At 43.6% G+C, this 16,491-nt stretch overlaps 1 protein-coding gene and 1 non-coding gene across 10 annotated transcripts in view; one reads left to right on the top strand and one right to left on the bottom strand.

Moving 5' to 3' along the window:
* The window catches only part of ANKFN1 (ankyrin repeat and fibronectin type III domain containing 1), a 275,486-nt gene that overhangs the window by 92,682 nt on the left and 166,313 nt on the right, over positions 1-16,491 (bottom strand). For all 9 annotated transcript variants that reach the window (XM_039501569.1, XM_039501570.1, XM_039501567.1 and 6 more), the window contains 2 exons: positions 10,522-10,647; positions 2,448-2,649 (listed from right to left, as the gene is read on the bottom strand). In XM_039501569.1, coding sequence (XP_039357503.1) covers positions 2,448-2,633 — 186 coding nt within the window. In that variant the 5' untranslated portion in view covers positions 2,634-2,649; positions 10,522-10,647. The remainder of the gene's footprint in view (positions 1-2,447; positions 2,650-10,521; positions 10,648-16,491) is intronic.
* On the top strand, positions 402-589 carry LOC120384110. Its single transcript, XR_005588645.1, has one exon. It is a non-coding gene; the product is annotated as a U2 spliceosomal RNA (small nuclear RNA).

Here is a 16,491-nt window from a genome sequence, read left to right as displayed (position 1 = left end):
CAGCAGAGACCTGATCCAAAGCCCACAGAGGTCAGTGGGAATCTTGTCACTGACTTTTATAGGTGTTGGATCAGGCTCTGAATTACTGATGGGATATAGAAACGTTCACCTCTAGCGTTTGGCCTATGGCAGGTCAGTCGTGACAAAAAGCCATTACACTTTCATGGTTGCATAATGGATTGGAGGACATAAAAGTAATGAGTCTCGATCTATTTCCCATTATACAACTGTCCACATCATACCTGGCCATAGAGTTTTGTCAGTAAGGCCGAGGACTGAAACAAACACTCCCATGCCTAGAGGGGGTCCTGACAGGTCAGATCTGAGAAGGATGGTGGGCAGTAAGTGAGCAAGCCAGCAGCTCACTAGGTGACAGAGAAGTCCAGTCTCCACAGCTGTCATGCGCTCCTCAGCCTTTTGGCTAAGAACAGATTTACCCATGTGATCTTACTAGTTTAAGATCTGACGTGTTCCCTGTCTGGGACTGCATAATAAGTGGATTTTTGGAACAGGGAGTTGGGCTAGGACCTTGTTCCATCCACTCCATGCCTCAGCCTGGTATTGCAGTGCCTTTGCCAGCACAATAATCATACAAAAGATATGATTAAAAAAACCTGGTAAGAAAAAAAAAAGTGGGGGGACAGGGGATGGGGTGGAAATCATGACACAGTAGGCTTTTCCCACAGCTAACTCCTATACCTAGGCCTGTAGCAAACCCTCCTAAATTCAAATGCGCCCCAAAGTGGATCCAGATGCAAATCCAAACTTCATTGTACAAACCCCTCTCCATGGGCTAGATAGTGCCATTTACGTGCAGCTCCTGTTAAGGGGAGCGGTGCAGCTGCTCTGACCCAATGGCAGCCTCAGGAGGTGCTGTGCCTCAAAGGAGAAATTCCTGAAGCATACAGGCTGTGTTCCCATTACCAAGCCCATGCACAGCTGCTTACCTCTCCCACAGCCAGGCAGCTCCTCATGCCAGTGCATGGAAGACAGGAGGGGCTGTGGAGACAGCCAGTGCCCTGTGCCCACCACAGGAACAGGGACAGAGCCTTCCTGTCACGTCCAGCGCACAGGGGCTGCAGTTCTGCCTAGCTCTTCTGCAGGCCATGTACGAGAACAGCAGTCGGCTAATGCCCTCTCTACTGCCATGCCCCTCTAACAGGGCCAGGCTGAATCTAGCCCTATAACTTCCTGAAAGAAACATCTAGCCTGATCTACAGGCTGTGATTGTTTTGAATTAACTCTCCTAGGGCTTCAGCACTTGTATTGCTGCATGCAATTTTTCTTACCTCTAAGGCAGGTTTGCATGTGTTACGGAAATCTAAGACATACATCTTTTTCTGGCCAGTCATACGGTTCCCATTAGCAATATGGGCCTGAGGTAGAGTGGTCCTACAAGGTGCTGAGCACGCTAGCCCTGATCCAGCACAGCACTTAACTTTAAGCCCAGGCGTCGTTACCGTGCCAGCTGGGTGAGCAGGTGTTTCTTGGCACATCCACAGGCAGCCCCTCAAGGTGGCTGCTCCTCCCTCCCTCAGGAAGCAATTCGGAGTAGAAATCCAAGGGCGTGTCCTTCCTGCCTCCAGAGGGGAGGAAACCTGTTTTGTTTCAGCAACACCAGCAGCAGGAGGGCAGCTGCCTCGGCACCTCCCTCCAGTAATAAATAGATGGGGTTGTGTTGCTACTGAGCCCATGCCTGTGTCATTCTACGGGGGTCTCTGCCTGTTTGTCCAAGCCTGCCAGAACGCAACACACGAGGCTGTGTCACAGTAGCCCCATTGAAGTCAATGGGAGTAGTCATGCGCTTGGTTAAGCAAGTGCCTACGCGCTGGGCTCAGCATCTTGTACAATCAAGGCCATAGATGGGCTTTGCGACCACAGGAGAGTGCCAAAAGCTTTGATGCGTGGGGGTCCTTGGCTCTCTGTCTAGGTTCTGATCTGGTGCTCACCATCCTAGCCTGTGACCCTGGCACTTAATTGTAACTTATTCGACTGTTACTTCCTTGGCTGTTGAGAGACATTGGCGCATACGTCAAACTTCTAGAGAAAATGATCGTTTCTTATATTTCCAAGGTGGGCTAGACATTTTCCTTATCTATAGGGCCAGATTCTGCCACATTTACGCATGCTGTGTAGAACCTTACTCCTTAAAAGTGGACTCCTCATGGAATAAAACACTGGTACTGTAAGGGTGCCCCAGAATCTGGCCCACAAGAAAAAAAATCAATATCTGCTCTGCAGAGCAAACGTTATCAAGCATAGTGCTTATTAGCACATGCTTCACATCAATGGGATTCCTCTGACATAAGCTCAGGAATAGGTGTGTAGAGCAGGTCCGTGAATAGACAAAATGCAGATGAAGAAGGATGAAGAAAGGTATACAACAGAGAAGCAAGGTCAAGGTGAAATTAGCTACTATCACAGTTTATTAAAAATGAAGTAATTACCACAGAAGTCTTTCGGAGACTGAGTCGATCTGATCTGGCCCTGAAATACGCCTCATCAAAAGATGCGTGACTCCCCTTCAGCTTCTCGGAGAGGTTGCGATACAGTCGTTTAGCAGCATTCGGAGAAGACGGCCCACTGTTCTTTTTTGTCTGCGAAAGGTTCAAGTTCTGCATTTGCTGTGTCATTTTCACGTGGCAGTTCCTAGAGAGAAGGCAATGCAGCCGTTGGATACGGGTTTGCTACACTAACTTCATCCATTCAAAACGCATCCTTGTAACACACACAGCAAGACTTGTGCAGCAGCGGACTTTCATTAAGGTAGGCCAGCCCCACACCAAGAACAGGAAGGGCCATATTTTAGATATTTTCCATTGGTGAGTTGTTGCTCACAGAGATAGTCCCATTGACATCAATGGGCGGGAGGGGGTATGATGTGGACACCAATGGGACCACCCCTATGAGTGCCAGCCAATGGGAGGAATAAGAACTCCAGGGAACATTGTGGGAAAAACAACAATTCTGGTAAAAAAAATTCTGGTTAAAAAAAAAATTTAAAGGGGGAGGGAGTTTGGATTAAACAAGAATTGGGAAGAGGGATTTATACTCTATGTATGTAAAGTGATGCTGATATTCCCTAAATTCAACCAGAACAAGCAGGATTGCAGAATCAGGACCTAACAATTTGGCCCTACCATTTATTGTCATAAAAGCTTTTCTGCTAAACACTTTCTTGTCCTGTAATTGCTGCTCTTTGGCTTTAATTTGCCTCTAAGATTTAAAGCTCAACGCCAACTCTCCAAGGCCTCTAAGTCTTCCATTCCCGTTGGTGAATGGTGGCAAAGCAGACATTCTGAACACAAAAGTGTCCATTTACAAATAATCTCACACATTTCCCAGGCTAACGAGGTACTACAAATAGACAAGGTCTCTGAATGACGAACATATGCCCAGAGACTCGAGATAATTGGGACATGTGACAAGGAGACTTCCTCGTTAAATCAGCACACCCATGTGTACAAACAAGAACAGAGCTCTGTGTGAGTAGCATCCCTGCAACTAATGAGCAAACAAAAAAAAATAATAATGGATGCAAGGCAAAGCATGCCTTCTAAGATCTCCAGGATCGTCTTTCATTGAGCATGATGACCATGGAATATAGGTGCAGTCAGACTGCACACAATAGAAGTTATCTTGCTTTTTCGTTATTATTAATTTGCATTTTAGTAGAGCTCAGTGGCCTGAAGTGAAATTATGGCCCCTGTGCACTAAGCACTTGCACAAAACACAGAGTAAGACAGTCCCTGTCCCGAAGAGCTAGTCAAAACAGATGAGACAGACAAAGGGTGGCAGAGGAAATAGAGACACAGTCAGTGCCTTTGCCTAGGTCACACAGTAGATCAATAGCAGAGGCAGGAACAGAATCCAGGTCTCTTGAATTACACTCCAGTGTTCCATTCACTGGACCAAGGAACCTTGTAATATTATAGGGCTAGTCTACACTTACCAGCCGGGTCGACGCGGTGAATTCGACTTCTCGGAGTTTGAACTATCACGTCTAATCTGGACGCGATAGTTCGAACTCCGGAAGCGCCGCGGTCGACTCCGGTACTCCACCACTGCAAAAGGCGGTGGCGGAGTCGACCTTGGAGCCGCGGACTTCGATTCCGCGGCGTCTGGACGGGTGAGTAGTTCGAACTAGGGTACTTCGAATTCAGCTACGCTATTCACGTAGCTGAACTTGTGTACCCTAGTTCGACCCCCGCCCTTAGTGTAGACCTGCCTATAGAGGTTACAATAAAAATAAAATCTACATTCACCTGAAATTCTGGAATTATTTTTCCTATTTGCAGTAGAGGGAAATAGAGCTAAATGATCCTCCTCTTTTCTCCCCCCTCCCTGCAAAGTAACACACAGGAGATGCCAGGTCTAGTGGAAGGGGTTTCTGTAGGGGCAGCAGGAAGCAGGGTTGGAAGGACCGCTCCGTCCCATCCAGCTGGTGGAGCAGCAGTGGAATCGCTCTGCGTGGTGCTGCAGTCGTCCCCTACTGGGGCAATATCCAGTGGATCCATATATTGGAAGATTTCCCCCTAGTCCTAGTTCCCCATACCTTGCTACATGGGGGTATGAAGAGAGCCCCCAAAAATTTGGTCTCTATGGCACACAGGGGACGTGAACACTCAGCATGGGTGCCAAAAATCCTTTTTTCCCCACCCACATGGTGGAATCACATTGGTTACATCTGGAGCGGCATGCATGGATCTGCCCCCGATACTCCATGAACCAGATGTGGAAACTGTCAGTAAGTGCTGATTTTAACGGCAAACACACGACAAGTGCAAAAAGCATTCTGCTTTACTGATGCAGTGAGCGGATCAATCAGGAGTTTTAACTGAAAACATGAGCAAAGGTGCAGTCAGTGAAATAAAACGGTTTAAAAAAATGGCTGTTAAGGGTGTGCTCGCTTTAACCCCCTATTTAGAATCTTGCCATTCGTTCAGTGAGTTTCTAATGAACATCTGAAGATATGTTTAAAGAGGTGGTTGGATTTGGTGTGTTGCCCCCAGAGATCTTCAGATCCCACAGTCTCATGTTATTAATATTTAAAGGTGACTCAGCACCTTACCAAAGTTCGTTTTATTCTCAGTCGCTCAGAGTGATGGCAAAGATCCCCTCGTAATGCCCCATGACAACCTGCTTCCCTATATTCCACTGAAAAACAGATTGAAACAGAAAGGGCATCTGCGCCCACATCCACTTTACCCTGCACTGACTTCAATATATGGCTCCTCCTGTACAGCAGCATGTGGGAAGAATCAGCCCCAAATGTATCAGTAACACAAAGGGTCTTGCAAACACTCAAAAAATAGTTCAATTCACTCTGCTCCTGTTTAAAAGTTCCAGGCATCCAGTCATGGAGCAGAGGCTACCCCACATGAGAAAAGTGAGCAGTCATGTACTGCAAATAGTACAAGGGGAAGTTTCATGAATAATCCAGGGCTGGAAATAGTTTGTCGAAGTGACTGAGCAGATATTTGTGAATAGTGTACACAGGGGAGATGTTCAGAGGTCTAGGGAACCAGGAAGCACCCAACTTTCACCAAAAGTCGAAGGAACTTGGGCACCTAACGCCCATCTGCGCCTCTGAAAATCTCCCCTTGCATTTGCAGAGATGATGAATGGTTTGCAAATGCCTTGAGAACAACAAGAGAAAAGGACTAGGTTCATTCATAACGAACAAGTCAAGCAGCTTTACTTGGTACTGAATGGGACTTCTCAAGCCTGGAAATGCCATCACGCTACAATTAAGAACAACCAATGGTGGCATTAGATGCTTGCTACTTCCGGCTGATCCCATTAAATCATTAAAGAACTAAGAACAACAGTGTGAACTACACCCATATCAAGACTGAAAAAACACCTGTTCCCCTGACCGACATCAGATTCACTGACAAAAGCGCCGGTATTGACAGCACTATGCCAGCAGGAGATGCACTCCATAGCTATCGCTGCTTGTTGGGGGTGGTTTAATTATGCTGGTGGGAGTGCTCTCTTCCATCAGCAGAGAGTGGCTACATGGTACAGTGGTGCTGCTGTAAGGTTATGTCTACACTACAGACCTAATTCCCACTGATATAAACTGGAGTTAGGCACCCGGACACCTTTGAGAATCTAGGCCTGTGTAACTAAATAGGCTGCCTTCCCATCTAGAGCCAGACCAAACAATCTCCGTCTGGCCTGTCAATGCCATTCTAAGGGCTTACCTACATGGTGCATTAGTCCACACCAGGAGGTGTAAATGCAAGTGCACACTAGCGTGTCATATATTAACTGGCCCCGGTGGACCCTGCCACCACCCCCACCTCTTTTATAAGAAGCGGAATTCAGCCTCTGCTGGTGGCAGAGCCTGAACAAATCTTCTCTAAATGTCAGCAGTCTTGATTTTCCATCAGTTCTGACTGCTGGGTGATGCTCTGTTAAAGGAGATCCCAGTCCCCCATGTGCTAGGGATGGATAGCTGGACCATTGTGTTGCACACTGGCAATCCGTCTGGGAAGCTGTGATATGCAGGAGGTCAGACGAGATAATTATGATGGTTGCTTTGGCCCTTAAAAATCTATGTCACAGCTCCATTGACTTCAACCGTTACAGCATTGTGCAGCTGGAGTTTCGCAGTGGTGAATGAGGCCTGCTACATACATATGAGAAAGATGCTAGTGTAACCTCAGAGTCAAAATAACTTTAGGTACCAAACATTTGACCAGCACCCTTCCAAGGACCATTGTAGTAGGATTACTGTTCTATCCATGGATGTATGCAGTGTTGTTGTAGCCGGGTTGGTCCCAGGATATTAGCGAGACAAGGTGGTGTGACAAAGTTCCTCCTCTACTTTGGTGGGTCCTGTGCTTATTTGTGTTTATTGGTGGATTTGCTTGCCTCAGAGATTCACCATGTGGGTCAGGAAACAGCCCAGAGACCTTCCCCTCTGGTAAAAGCCACAGTCCAGGTCAATTCCTCCTGTGTCTGATCAGGAGTTGGGAGGTTTGGAGGGAACCCGGGCCCGCCCTCTACTCCGGGTTCCCGCCCAGGGCCCTGTGGATTGCAGCTGTCTAGAGTGCCTCCTGGTACAGCTGCACGACAGCTACAACTCCCTGGGCTACTTCTCCGTGGCCTCCTCCCAACACCTTCTTTATCCTCACCACAGGACCTTTCTCCTGGTGTCTGATAATGCTTGTACTCCTCAGTCTTCCAGCAATATGTCTTCTCACTCTCAGCTCCTAATGCCTCTTGCTCCCAGCTCCTCACATGCACACTACAAACTGAAGTGAGGTCCTTTTTAACTCTTAATTGGCTCCAGGTGTACTAATTAGCCTGCCTGCCTTAGTTGGTTCCAGCAAGTTCCTGCTTGTTCTGGAACTGCCCCTGTTACTTACCCAGGGAAAAGGGATCTACTTAATCTGGGACTAATATATCTGCCTTTTAACACTCTCCTGTAGCCATCCGGTCTGATCCTGTCACAGTGGGTAAGGCAATCTTTTATTAGACGAACTTCTGTTGGTGAGAGAGACAAGCTTTCAAGCTGCACAGAGCTCTTCTTCAGGTCTGGGAAAGACCTGTCCGAGTGTCACAGCTAAATAAAAGATTGAACATATAGTTTAGCATAAATAGTTAGCACTTATTCTAAAGGGCCATTCCAGGGGAAAGGGGACCATTAGCATCCCTGCAGTCACAGGACAAAAAGTGGGGAATAGTTGGTTACAGATCGTTGTAATAAGCCATAAATTCAGTGTCTTTATTAAGGGCATGGTTTTTAGTGTCTAGCAAAGTTATGAATTTAAGCTCCCAGGCTTGTCTTTTGAAAGTGTTGTGCAGGTTTCCTTTGAGGATGAGGACTGATACATCACATATAGAGTGATCGCTTTGTGGAAAAAAATGTTCACCCACAGGTGATGTGATGTTTTTGTCTTTTATCATTTTCCTGTGTATGCTCATTTGAGAGTATAGTGATTGTCTGGTTTCAACCCACATAGTTGTTATTGGAACATTTAGTTTACATGTTGTGATAGGCATGTTTAGGAGCCATGGATCTTGAAAGGTGTGTTGTGGGGGATGTTGATCATTGTACAGTGGAGATGTGTGTGCAGGTTTTGCATCTGTTGTACTGGCAGGGTCTGATGCCACTTTCAGCTGATGTGTCCTAGTGTGTGGTCTTGCTCCTGATGCTGAGCTTGGAGAGGTTGGTGGGTTACAGGCCACGTCACCTTGAATGATCCCTTAGTTTAGCATTAGTAGTTAGTACATATTCTATCTGTTCGATCTTGTATTTAGCTGTAACACTCTTAGTATCTTTCCCAGAGCAGAAGAAGAGCTCTGTGTAGTTTGAAAGCTTGTCTCCGTCACCAACAGAAGTCGGTCCAGTAAAAGAGATTATCTCACCCACCTTGTCTCTTTAATTACCCATGGGTTGTTTTTATATGAGTTAGCCATAGCTGATCTTTAAAATCAATATGCAGGTACAAAGACAGTATTTCCCAATGGCTGGAACATTAGATGGGATGTCAGGAGACCTGGGTTCTATTTCCTGCTCTGCCACTGTCCTGCAGGGTGACGTTGGGTAAGTTACTTTAACTGCTCCGTGCCTCAGTTTCCCCATCAGTACAATAAGGATAACACTATCTGGCTCATTTGTAAAGAACTTTGAGATCTGCTGATGAAAAGTGCTATACAAGAGCTACCTATTATTATTTTATTTATGATATATGATAAATATACATCTTTATGACCATATGTCATGGGCGTTTCTCTTTATCCAAGGAGAGATAGGTCAAGAGGAGGTTGAGTAAACATAGCTGTAAAACTTGCAGTGATTCAGTGACACCATTTTTCTATGTGGCAATAGTACCATATACACATTGATCCCATATTAGGTCATCAATGACCTTAAAAATGTTAAATGGGATATTTTTATATACTAACAGAAGTACATAAAACATTGCATGAACTAAACACACAATAGCCAATAGTTGGAAATAATGTAATGCAAATTCACTGGAGCCCTGGTCAGCATGTTCATACAATGTTTGTAAAATGCAAAATATTGCCGAGGATTACTGTATTTGGGACAGCACAACGGGGTAAGTAATAAGCAGTTATTAGATGCAAAAAAAGGAAAGGGAAAATGTATGCTGCATATCACAGAAAACTTTCTAGTACTGTGATCTTATTAAGCTGGAGAGCTGTCTCCCAAGGGAATTAATGGAAACTAGACTCAGTAAAAACACGGAATAATCCTGCATTGGGAAGGCGATAGATTTGATCATCTACAGGGTCTTTTCCAGCTCTAATTCACGTGATTCAAAACTGCTCCAAATGCAGGGATATTTAAATTGGCTGGTAGCAGTTTTGTAATATCGAAGTAATTTTATAGGAACATCTTTAGTCTTCTTTTATAAGAAATTCAGGTTGGCTTTCATAGCCATGTAGATGATACAGCAAAACATACATCATTCTCAGTGAAGTTACACATTAGACATGTCTTCATGTGTTTAACATATGGACAATTGAAGATGTGCTACGACGAAGGATGGATAATTGCTAGAGTTAAACTGTTAGCAGTGGATTATAAAAAACAAACCCTGTAGGTGCTAGGTGGTGCACTGGGGTTCATATATTCAAGGCTTTCACCTCTGGGAACTTCAGCACATATCTAGCTTAGGTCACAAATTTAAAAGCATTAGGCGATCTCAGTGTTGTTCTGAATAGATCTTTGTGCACATCAAAATAACCGTCACAATATTTGACCTAACTGGCTAACGCTTGTCACAGGCAATCAAGAAATTGACGAGAAATGTGCAGCAGGTTTGGGGGGTGTAGGTAGAGCTCTGCAGGGTAGCATGCAGAGCAGCTGCTCACATTGTAACTGGGCATAACCAATACTGGCAGTAGCCCACTTTTTTAAGAATTAAAAATCACAGCAAAAATGGTTCCAGTGATGAATATCTGAATCACTGGGCAACCAGTCTACTGCAGACATTTTACACTAGCCATCGCATGCAGACTCTGCATCATCACTCTCATTTAGCATGTACCAACTAAGAGAGGGAAGTCGCCCAACACATGTTTCATACTGTACACAATGTAATCTAATCTTTGTGATCAGGCTTCTGATCACACATCCCAGGCACTACTAAAGTAACCTTTCCGGACAGGCATGTGTTTTAAAAGTGGAGATTTTAGATAAAATCCATTTAAATAACCTACCCCTGAAAGCAGCTTATTTCATCTTGGGGGACTGATCAAATATTCATGCACAGTTTCTAAAATCACATTGTAAAAGGGAAACAAATCCCTGAATTACATAGTGCTGTGTGTCGATTATACACACATGAGCATAGAGCATACATAGGCACACTATAAATACAACCTAGATGTAGAAGTGTTAACTTTGGAAGATTTGATAAAAACATACACATACAATAGATAATAATAAAAAAAACCCCACACTTATTTATTAAGTGATTTCATTCACCAACACATAGCTAGAGAACATGAGTTAGAGAATTAAATTTGACTTACCAGCTTAGGCTGTATAATTCAGACTGGGAACAAGTTGGAAGTAATTGTCCACTATCTTCATTCAATATTTCACATTGGCTTTGCTTTCTTTTCTGGTTCAGCCTCTGGTTCAGCCTCTTTCCTACACTGTATGAATGATCAAAAATGAAAGAGCTTACTACAAGCAATTACTGAAGTCCAAGATCACTGATTAAATCTCAGTGCAAAAACCAAAGATAAAAGCAAATTATGAAACATCGGAAGTAAAATATCTGATGCCTTAACACTACTGTGCTCTTAGTACTGCAGCTATAGTAATGACTGGTATTTAATGCTCTTGTTTCTGTGGTCAAAGATGCCATGACTTCTGCATGCTTTTAGCCTGTTGTATCTCTAAGAACTGATCAGCACAGCATGCAAGTAGAACAAGTAATCACTGCCCAGAGTAAACAAACGGGAATTGTAGTCCATTGTCACTCAGTATGAACAAAAAGATATTAATGCAGTCATCTTAAAACAATTAGTTCTAAGTTAAATCAATAAAAGAAAAATAATCCTAGCCCTACACTTTGTCCAGGCATTCATGATTGCATATGATGTACTGTTCCTTCTTTCGCCAAGCTACCAATACAGCTGTCTGCAATCATAGCAACAAAAGCAGCAACCATATCCATAGCTCTGGGACATCTGCAAGATCATTTCAAAGCTCCCAGCATGAACAGGTTATCTTTAAAAGGTTATTAAACCAGCTAACCCCCACCACCAGCACATACAACTTTAATGATGCTTAAATTTTAATTACAACAGGTCCCCAGGAATTAATTTTTAAATGCTTTTGACAATACAGCCTGGTACAAAAACAGTGACATTTTTAAACAAGAGGTGGTTTTTTTTAAATGTCTAGTAGAAAATGTAAAACCTAGATCCCACTGAACCCAGCAATACGTTACAAAGTCAGAATATGCAAAAAGTTTGCCAAACCTCAGAATGCTAAAAATACAGGATATGTGTTGGACTGAAGATAAACAAAGATGATCAAGTAAAGCACGATATGTTTTTGGATTGCCTTCCTGGTTACATTCAAACAACCATAAAAGTTAAGCACCTACTAACAGAATAAGATGAAAAGACTCTTTAGATGCTCATTTGGGGATGTGTGATCATCAGTTGTCTATAATAGCGATTTGACTATTATTATTATTTGTATTCTCATAGCGCCCAGGAGCCCCAGTCATGGCAAGGATCCCACTGTGCTAGGTCCTGTACACACATCAACGAGACAGCCACTGCCCCAAGGAGCTTACAATCGAAGTTTAAAACAACAGGTGAATACAAACAGACCAACCAGGGGGTACAAGGGACCAATGAAACAGTACTGGTCAGCGTGATAGGCAGGGACCTCAGCATACGGGTAGCCTGCCCACAGTTTAGTTTTTTGTAGGCATCATAAAGACACTGTGGGTTTGAGAGTGAGCCTGGAGTAGCCTCTCTGACTCAGTGGAGTTACTCAGATATGATTCTGGAAAACGCTGAGCATCCTCTGGGAGATGGTGGCCATACTTGATTCTCACCCACTTCAAAGGAGAGTTGAGGGTGCTCAGCTTCTTGCAGGGTGGTGTCCTGCTTATGGCAGTGCAGCTGAGAGCAGAATGTCCCTGCATGACATGGGGTCTGTTCTTACACAGCATGCAGCAGAACTGGCTGGACAGCTGAGTATAACTCTGACTTCTGTGCTGAATGGTAAGTGCCCTCGCAGTGGCAAACACTACATTGAAGTTGGTCAAATCATGTTCTCTTAGTGACACAGAATTTATAAAGATTAAGTCTGGGCCTGCACCAAACCCTCACATCCAAACGTCCTAAACTTTGGGAAGTTTGAAATGTGGATCTAGGCACTCTGCAGCGTGAGCCCATCTCAGATTATTAGTCAAAACAATGATCCTTAGTTTGGGGCCAATGAATAATGATCATAGCTCTCAACTAACTACAGTGTCATCAATCTGTTAGGCACAAGCTGCATAGTATGGAGTAAGAACTCCAATCTGTCTTCTGAAACTTGGTGTCAGACTTCAGTAAACCTGGTGAAGCTGGATTGATGAAGGCTAGCACTGGAATTATTTTTAGCACGTACAGATTTGCTGCTTAGATATGTTAGCTGCTTATGTTTAACTGGTCAGAGCAGTGCAAAGTGTTCCTTGCAAAACCTTGGCACTCCCCAGAACTCACCTGGTTTTGGATTTTGTTCTAAGCTGGAAACCCAGCCCAGGTTTTGTAACAAGATTTGCCAGCCCATGCCTAAGATTTGACGTTGAAATGGTTTTGAATCAGAACTGGGTGAAACTTGGTGGTAGTTTTGCTTTGAGGTTTTCTGATTCATTCCAGCTCAAGACTCAGTGAAAACCTCCTGGGATGCAAATAAATCACATGTGAATTGCAACGGCAGAAAATCTTTGTGTCACGGCTTGGGCCCATTTGAGCACCATTCTGTCAATGGTGGAGGATGAACTAGTTTGGCAAAGGAGATCTGTCAGAATGGGTATTGTTCAAAAGCACATCAGCAGGGAGACATAAGGCTAAACAAGGCCCAGTGTGATGGAGGTGCCTATCTTGCTCACATATTCTCATGAGAAAAAGGGTGGTTTGTAGGGATCAGATATTAGGGGCATCTTTGAGGGGCAGGAATAAATTGAAAAAAAATGTGTTGTTTATGTAATTAAAGGACTGCTGAATAATTATGAGAGCTTCCTATTTCTCCCAAGTTTTTAATTTAAGTTTCAAATATAAAACTTAAGAGCCAAATCCTCAGCTGGTGTAAATCAAAATAAATGTAGCTACCCTCATTTATACCAGCTGGGGGCATTTAGTGTGGTTTGTGAGAGCTTGAAAGCCTCTCAAAGTCCTTTCAAGGCAACAGAGGTGTAGATGTTAAAAAGCAAGAACAAGAGCCTTAGTTTCAGTTCAGCTCAGGGTTCTTTTCCAGCTGGCAGGTTGAACAGCACCTTGCAGGTCTCTTTATCAAAGTCAATCGCAGCTGGCTTCAGACGTTTGAGTTGAGCTCTGTGAAGTATAACTTGGTCTGATAATGAATCAGTTCCTGAAGTTATCTTAGAATTTCAGAAAGCACTTTGGGAGCCAGTAGTTAAAAAATGCTGACAAATATAAGGAACCAATCATTTCTTGTTCCAGTTTTAAATTGCTTACAATTATTTCAGAGTGGCTTGTCCAATGTCGCACAGAAAATTAGTGGCCGAGCTGGGTTTGGTCTCATTCAGTCTAGTAACCTATCCATGTGGATATATGGTAGGGCTGACTGGTAACTATTTTGCTTCATGAGCAATTTTGAGTTTTCAAAATATGCTTCCATTTAAGAAGACCGGGATGGGATGGGATGGGATGGGAAGGGAAGGGACGGGATGGGGGGGGGGGAAGAGGAGCAGAAGACCCAGATCAAGTCCCACTCTTCCTGATTCAGGGAACAGAGAAAATACAATTGGCATCACAACTCAGATTTAAAGTACCGCACTTTGAACATTCAGAGTAAATTGTTTGTGATCCGTCCATAGAGTGAGGGAGAAGGGGAAATGTCACAAGAATGCTCATGAGTAAAGTCTAATACACACATCTGAGGAAGTTGAGATCTGCTCAGTTATTCTGACAAGCAGAAAAAGTGCCCAGACTCATCCAGCAAATTATTCAGTACCAATTATTTGTTCAGCTGTAGACATTAGCACAGCGACCTGGCCTTTGTCTCTGCTGGGATTTTAATTTGCTCTTGCTGCCTATTTTTCAGCTAAGATCCTGATACTCCTCTTGTTACACCACAATAGTTTCTACAGCTGCCCATTGTAAATTACGATGACAAGAATCTCATTCCCATAAAGATTACAGATGAGAGGAATAATAAGAACCATTATTATTTAGCAAAGCACTTAAGCATCTGCCTAATTCTACTCAAGGCAAATGGGTTTTAGGCACATGCCTAAAGTTAAGTACATGCTTAAGTGCCTTTCTGAAATGGAGCCTTAGTACAACCCAGTATGTATTTGCTCCCAGAGCAATGTGGAGCCAGTGAGGGGGGGGATGATATACATTGCCCTGGCCCCACCCACTCTTCCTCCATCTCTCTCCCCACTGGTGGAATCCTGTTAGCAGACATCGCTGCGTCAGTTACACTCGGGTCATGTTTCCAAGCTTTTTCTTTGCAACTACAAGGATTACAAACTTATTTTTTAAAGCGATTTTCTTCTCTTCTGCGGAGTCTCATCCTGCCCCGTGGGCCAGATGAATATATCAAAAGGACCAGATGAAGTCCGATGCATAGCTTAGAGGAAAATCTGATCGATGACCATTAATTTAACTTACCCACACGGTGAGCACCAAATCGACAGAAGCAAATAAAGCCACCTTGAGGGGTTCTTGTATCCCCATTGGAATAAATACGTAAATGTTTGATTTGGCTTCAATCAGCACTAGTCTAGGGACAGGTCTGCCTATATCTAGGTTCTTTAACTGTGGAACTCTCCTATGGATGAGAGCTCTCTCTGGCTGCTTTAGGGCAAACAGAGCGTGAGGACAATTTAATACAACTGGTCTGTTCATGACCATTTCCTGGTGGTTCCTCCTCTGGTGCCAATATTTCCTATCCCTTCTGCTTTCATCTTACTAGGTGGGAACTGATCATTTTGAAGGTTGGCTATTGGATTCGACCTCATGCCTTTTCTTTTCATGGTGTCTAGTATTTCTCCATATCTTTCAGTGCAAACTTTAGTTGGTGGAACATGAAACAAAGACTTTTCTCTTGTCCAGGCTACTACTTTAAAAATAACTATTTTGCTAACATTAACTGAAATTAATGCATTGAAAACCCTTCCTGCCACATGAGTTTAAGTTCATTGATCACAAGTTCAGAAATGAAAGGACATAAAATAACATTTAATAAAGTAAGAATAAGTATGTTAAGGTGGGAACTTCTCAAAGGATAAGAAACATGGAATAAATGATCAGGAAAGGTGACTGAATGAGAGAGTATAAATGAGTTCCAGAAATACCACCACTGATTTCTGAAGATAAGAGAAGATTGAGAGGCAAAGAGAGAATAAGAATTTGGGATTAAGATAAAACAAACAGTCCGACAGGTTGGTCTGATCTGGTGCAGGAACTCTCATGTTCTTAGACTTTGGCGATTCAGACTTATATTCCATTGGTTGACCTATATACACGTCAGCTATTTAATATTTCAGCTGCCCATATTTCATACTTAATTAGTTGAGCTGAATAGTTCAACTACTCTGTTTCCACAAACTGTACTAGTGAAGTGACACGTTGCAGTGGGGACATTTTCATATCCTTCTTTCAATCACCTTTCAAGGCGAGCTGCAGCCAGCATATCACTAACTGAGCCACTTTGCATTCCAGCGGCTAATTTATTTTCCTGTAGATGTGAGTTTTGCAGTACGTTTTGCTGGATTCCAATTCCATTGATCAGATTTGTACTTATTTCTTATACAAAGTGATAACATATGTAGCATTTTGCTTACCTGACCGGGAATGCTCATATGGCGTGTTCCATCTCAAGGTAGCTGGGCAACACTAAATTTTTATTTAATCAAACAATAGGTGGCAGTATTCACCCAGTTCTTCACAGGCAAGATAATGGACCCTGGAACAGCAGGAACGCACATATACTGCGCTGTCCCAATCACACCATGTCCAACTCTTAACTACCAGGCAAATTTGCACAAGATATTTCAGTAGGAATCATTTGTATATTATAGGCCAGATCCTCCGTGTGTGTCAGCTACTTTGGCTCTACTGTAGTCAATGGAGCTAAACCAGTGCTTAATTTGTAATGAAAGAGATGCGGGGGTTCAAGCAATTAGGTGCCAAAGCTCAAGCAATTTTTTTACATTCATAACTGACATGGCAAGCGCAGCGGTGCCAGGGCTATGAACTGCCAAGCCGAGAGGGGCCAGGGCTCACCCCTGGCAAGCC

The sequence above is a fragment of the Mauremys reevesii genome, linkage group 15, assembly GCF_016161935.1.
Source record: "Mauremys reevesii isolate NIE-2019 linkage group 15, ASM1616193v1, whole genome shotgun sequence".
NCBI classification, from domain to species: Eukaryota; Metazoa; Chordata; order Testudines; family Geoemydidae; genus Mauremys; species Mauremys reevesii.
This window is presented reverse-complemented; position numbering and strand designations above follow the sequence as displayed.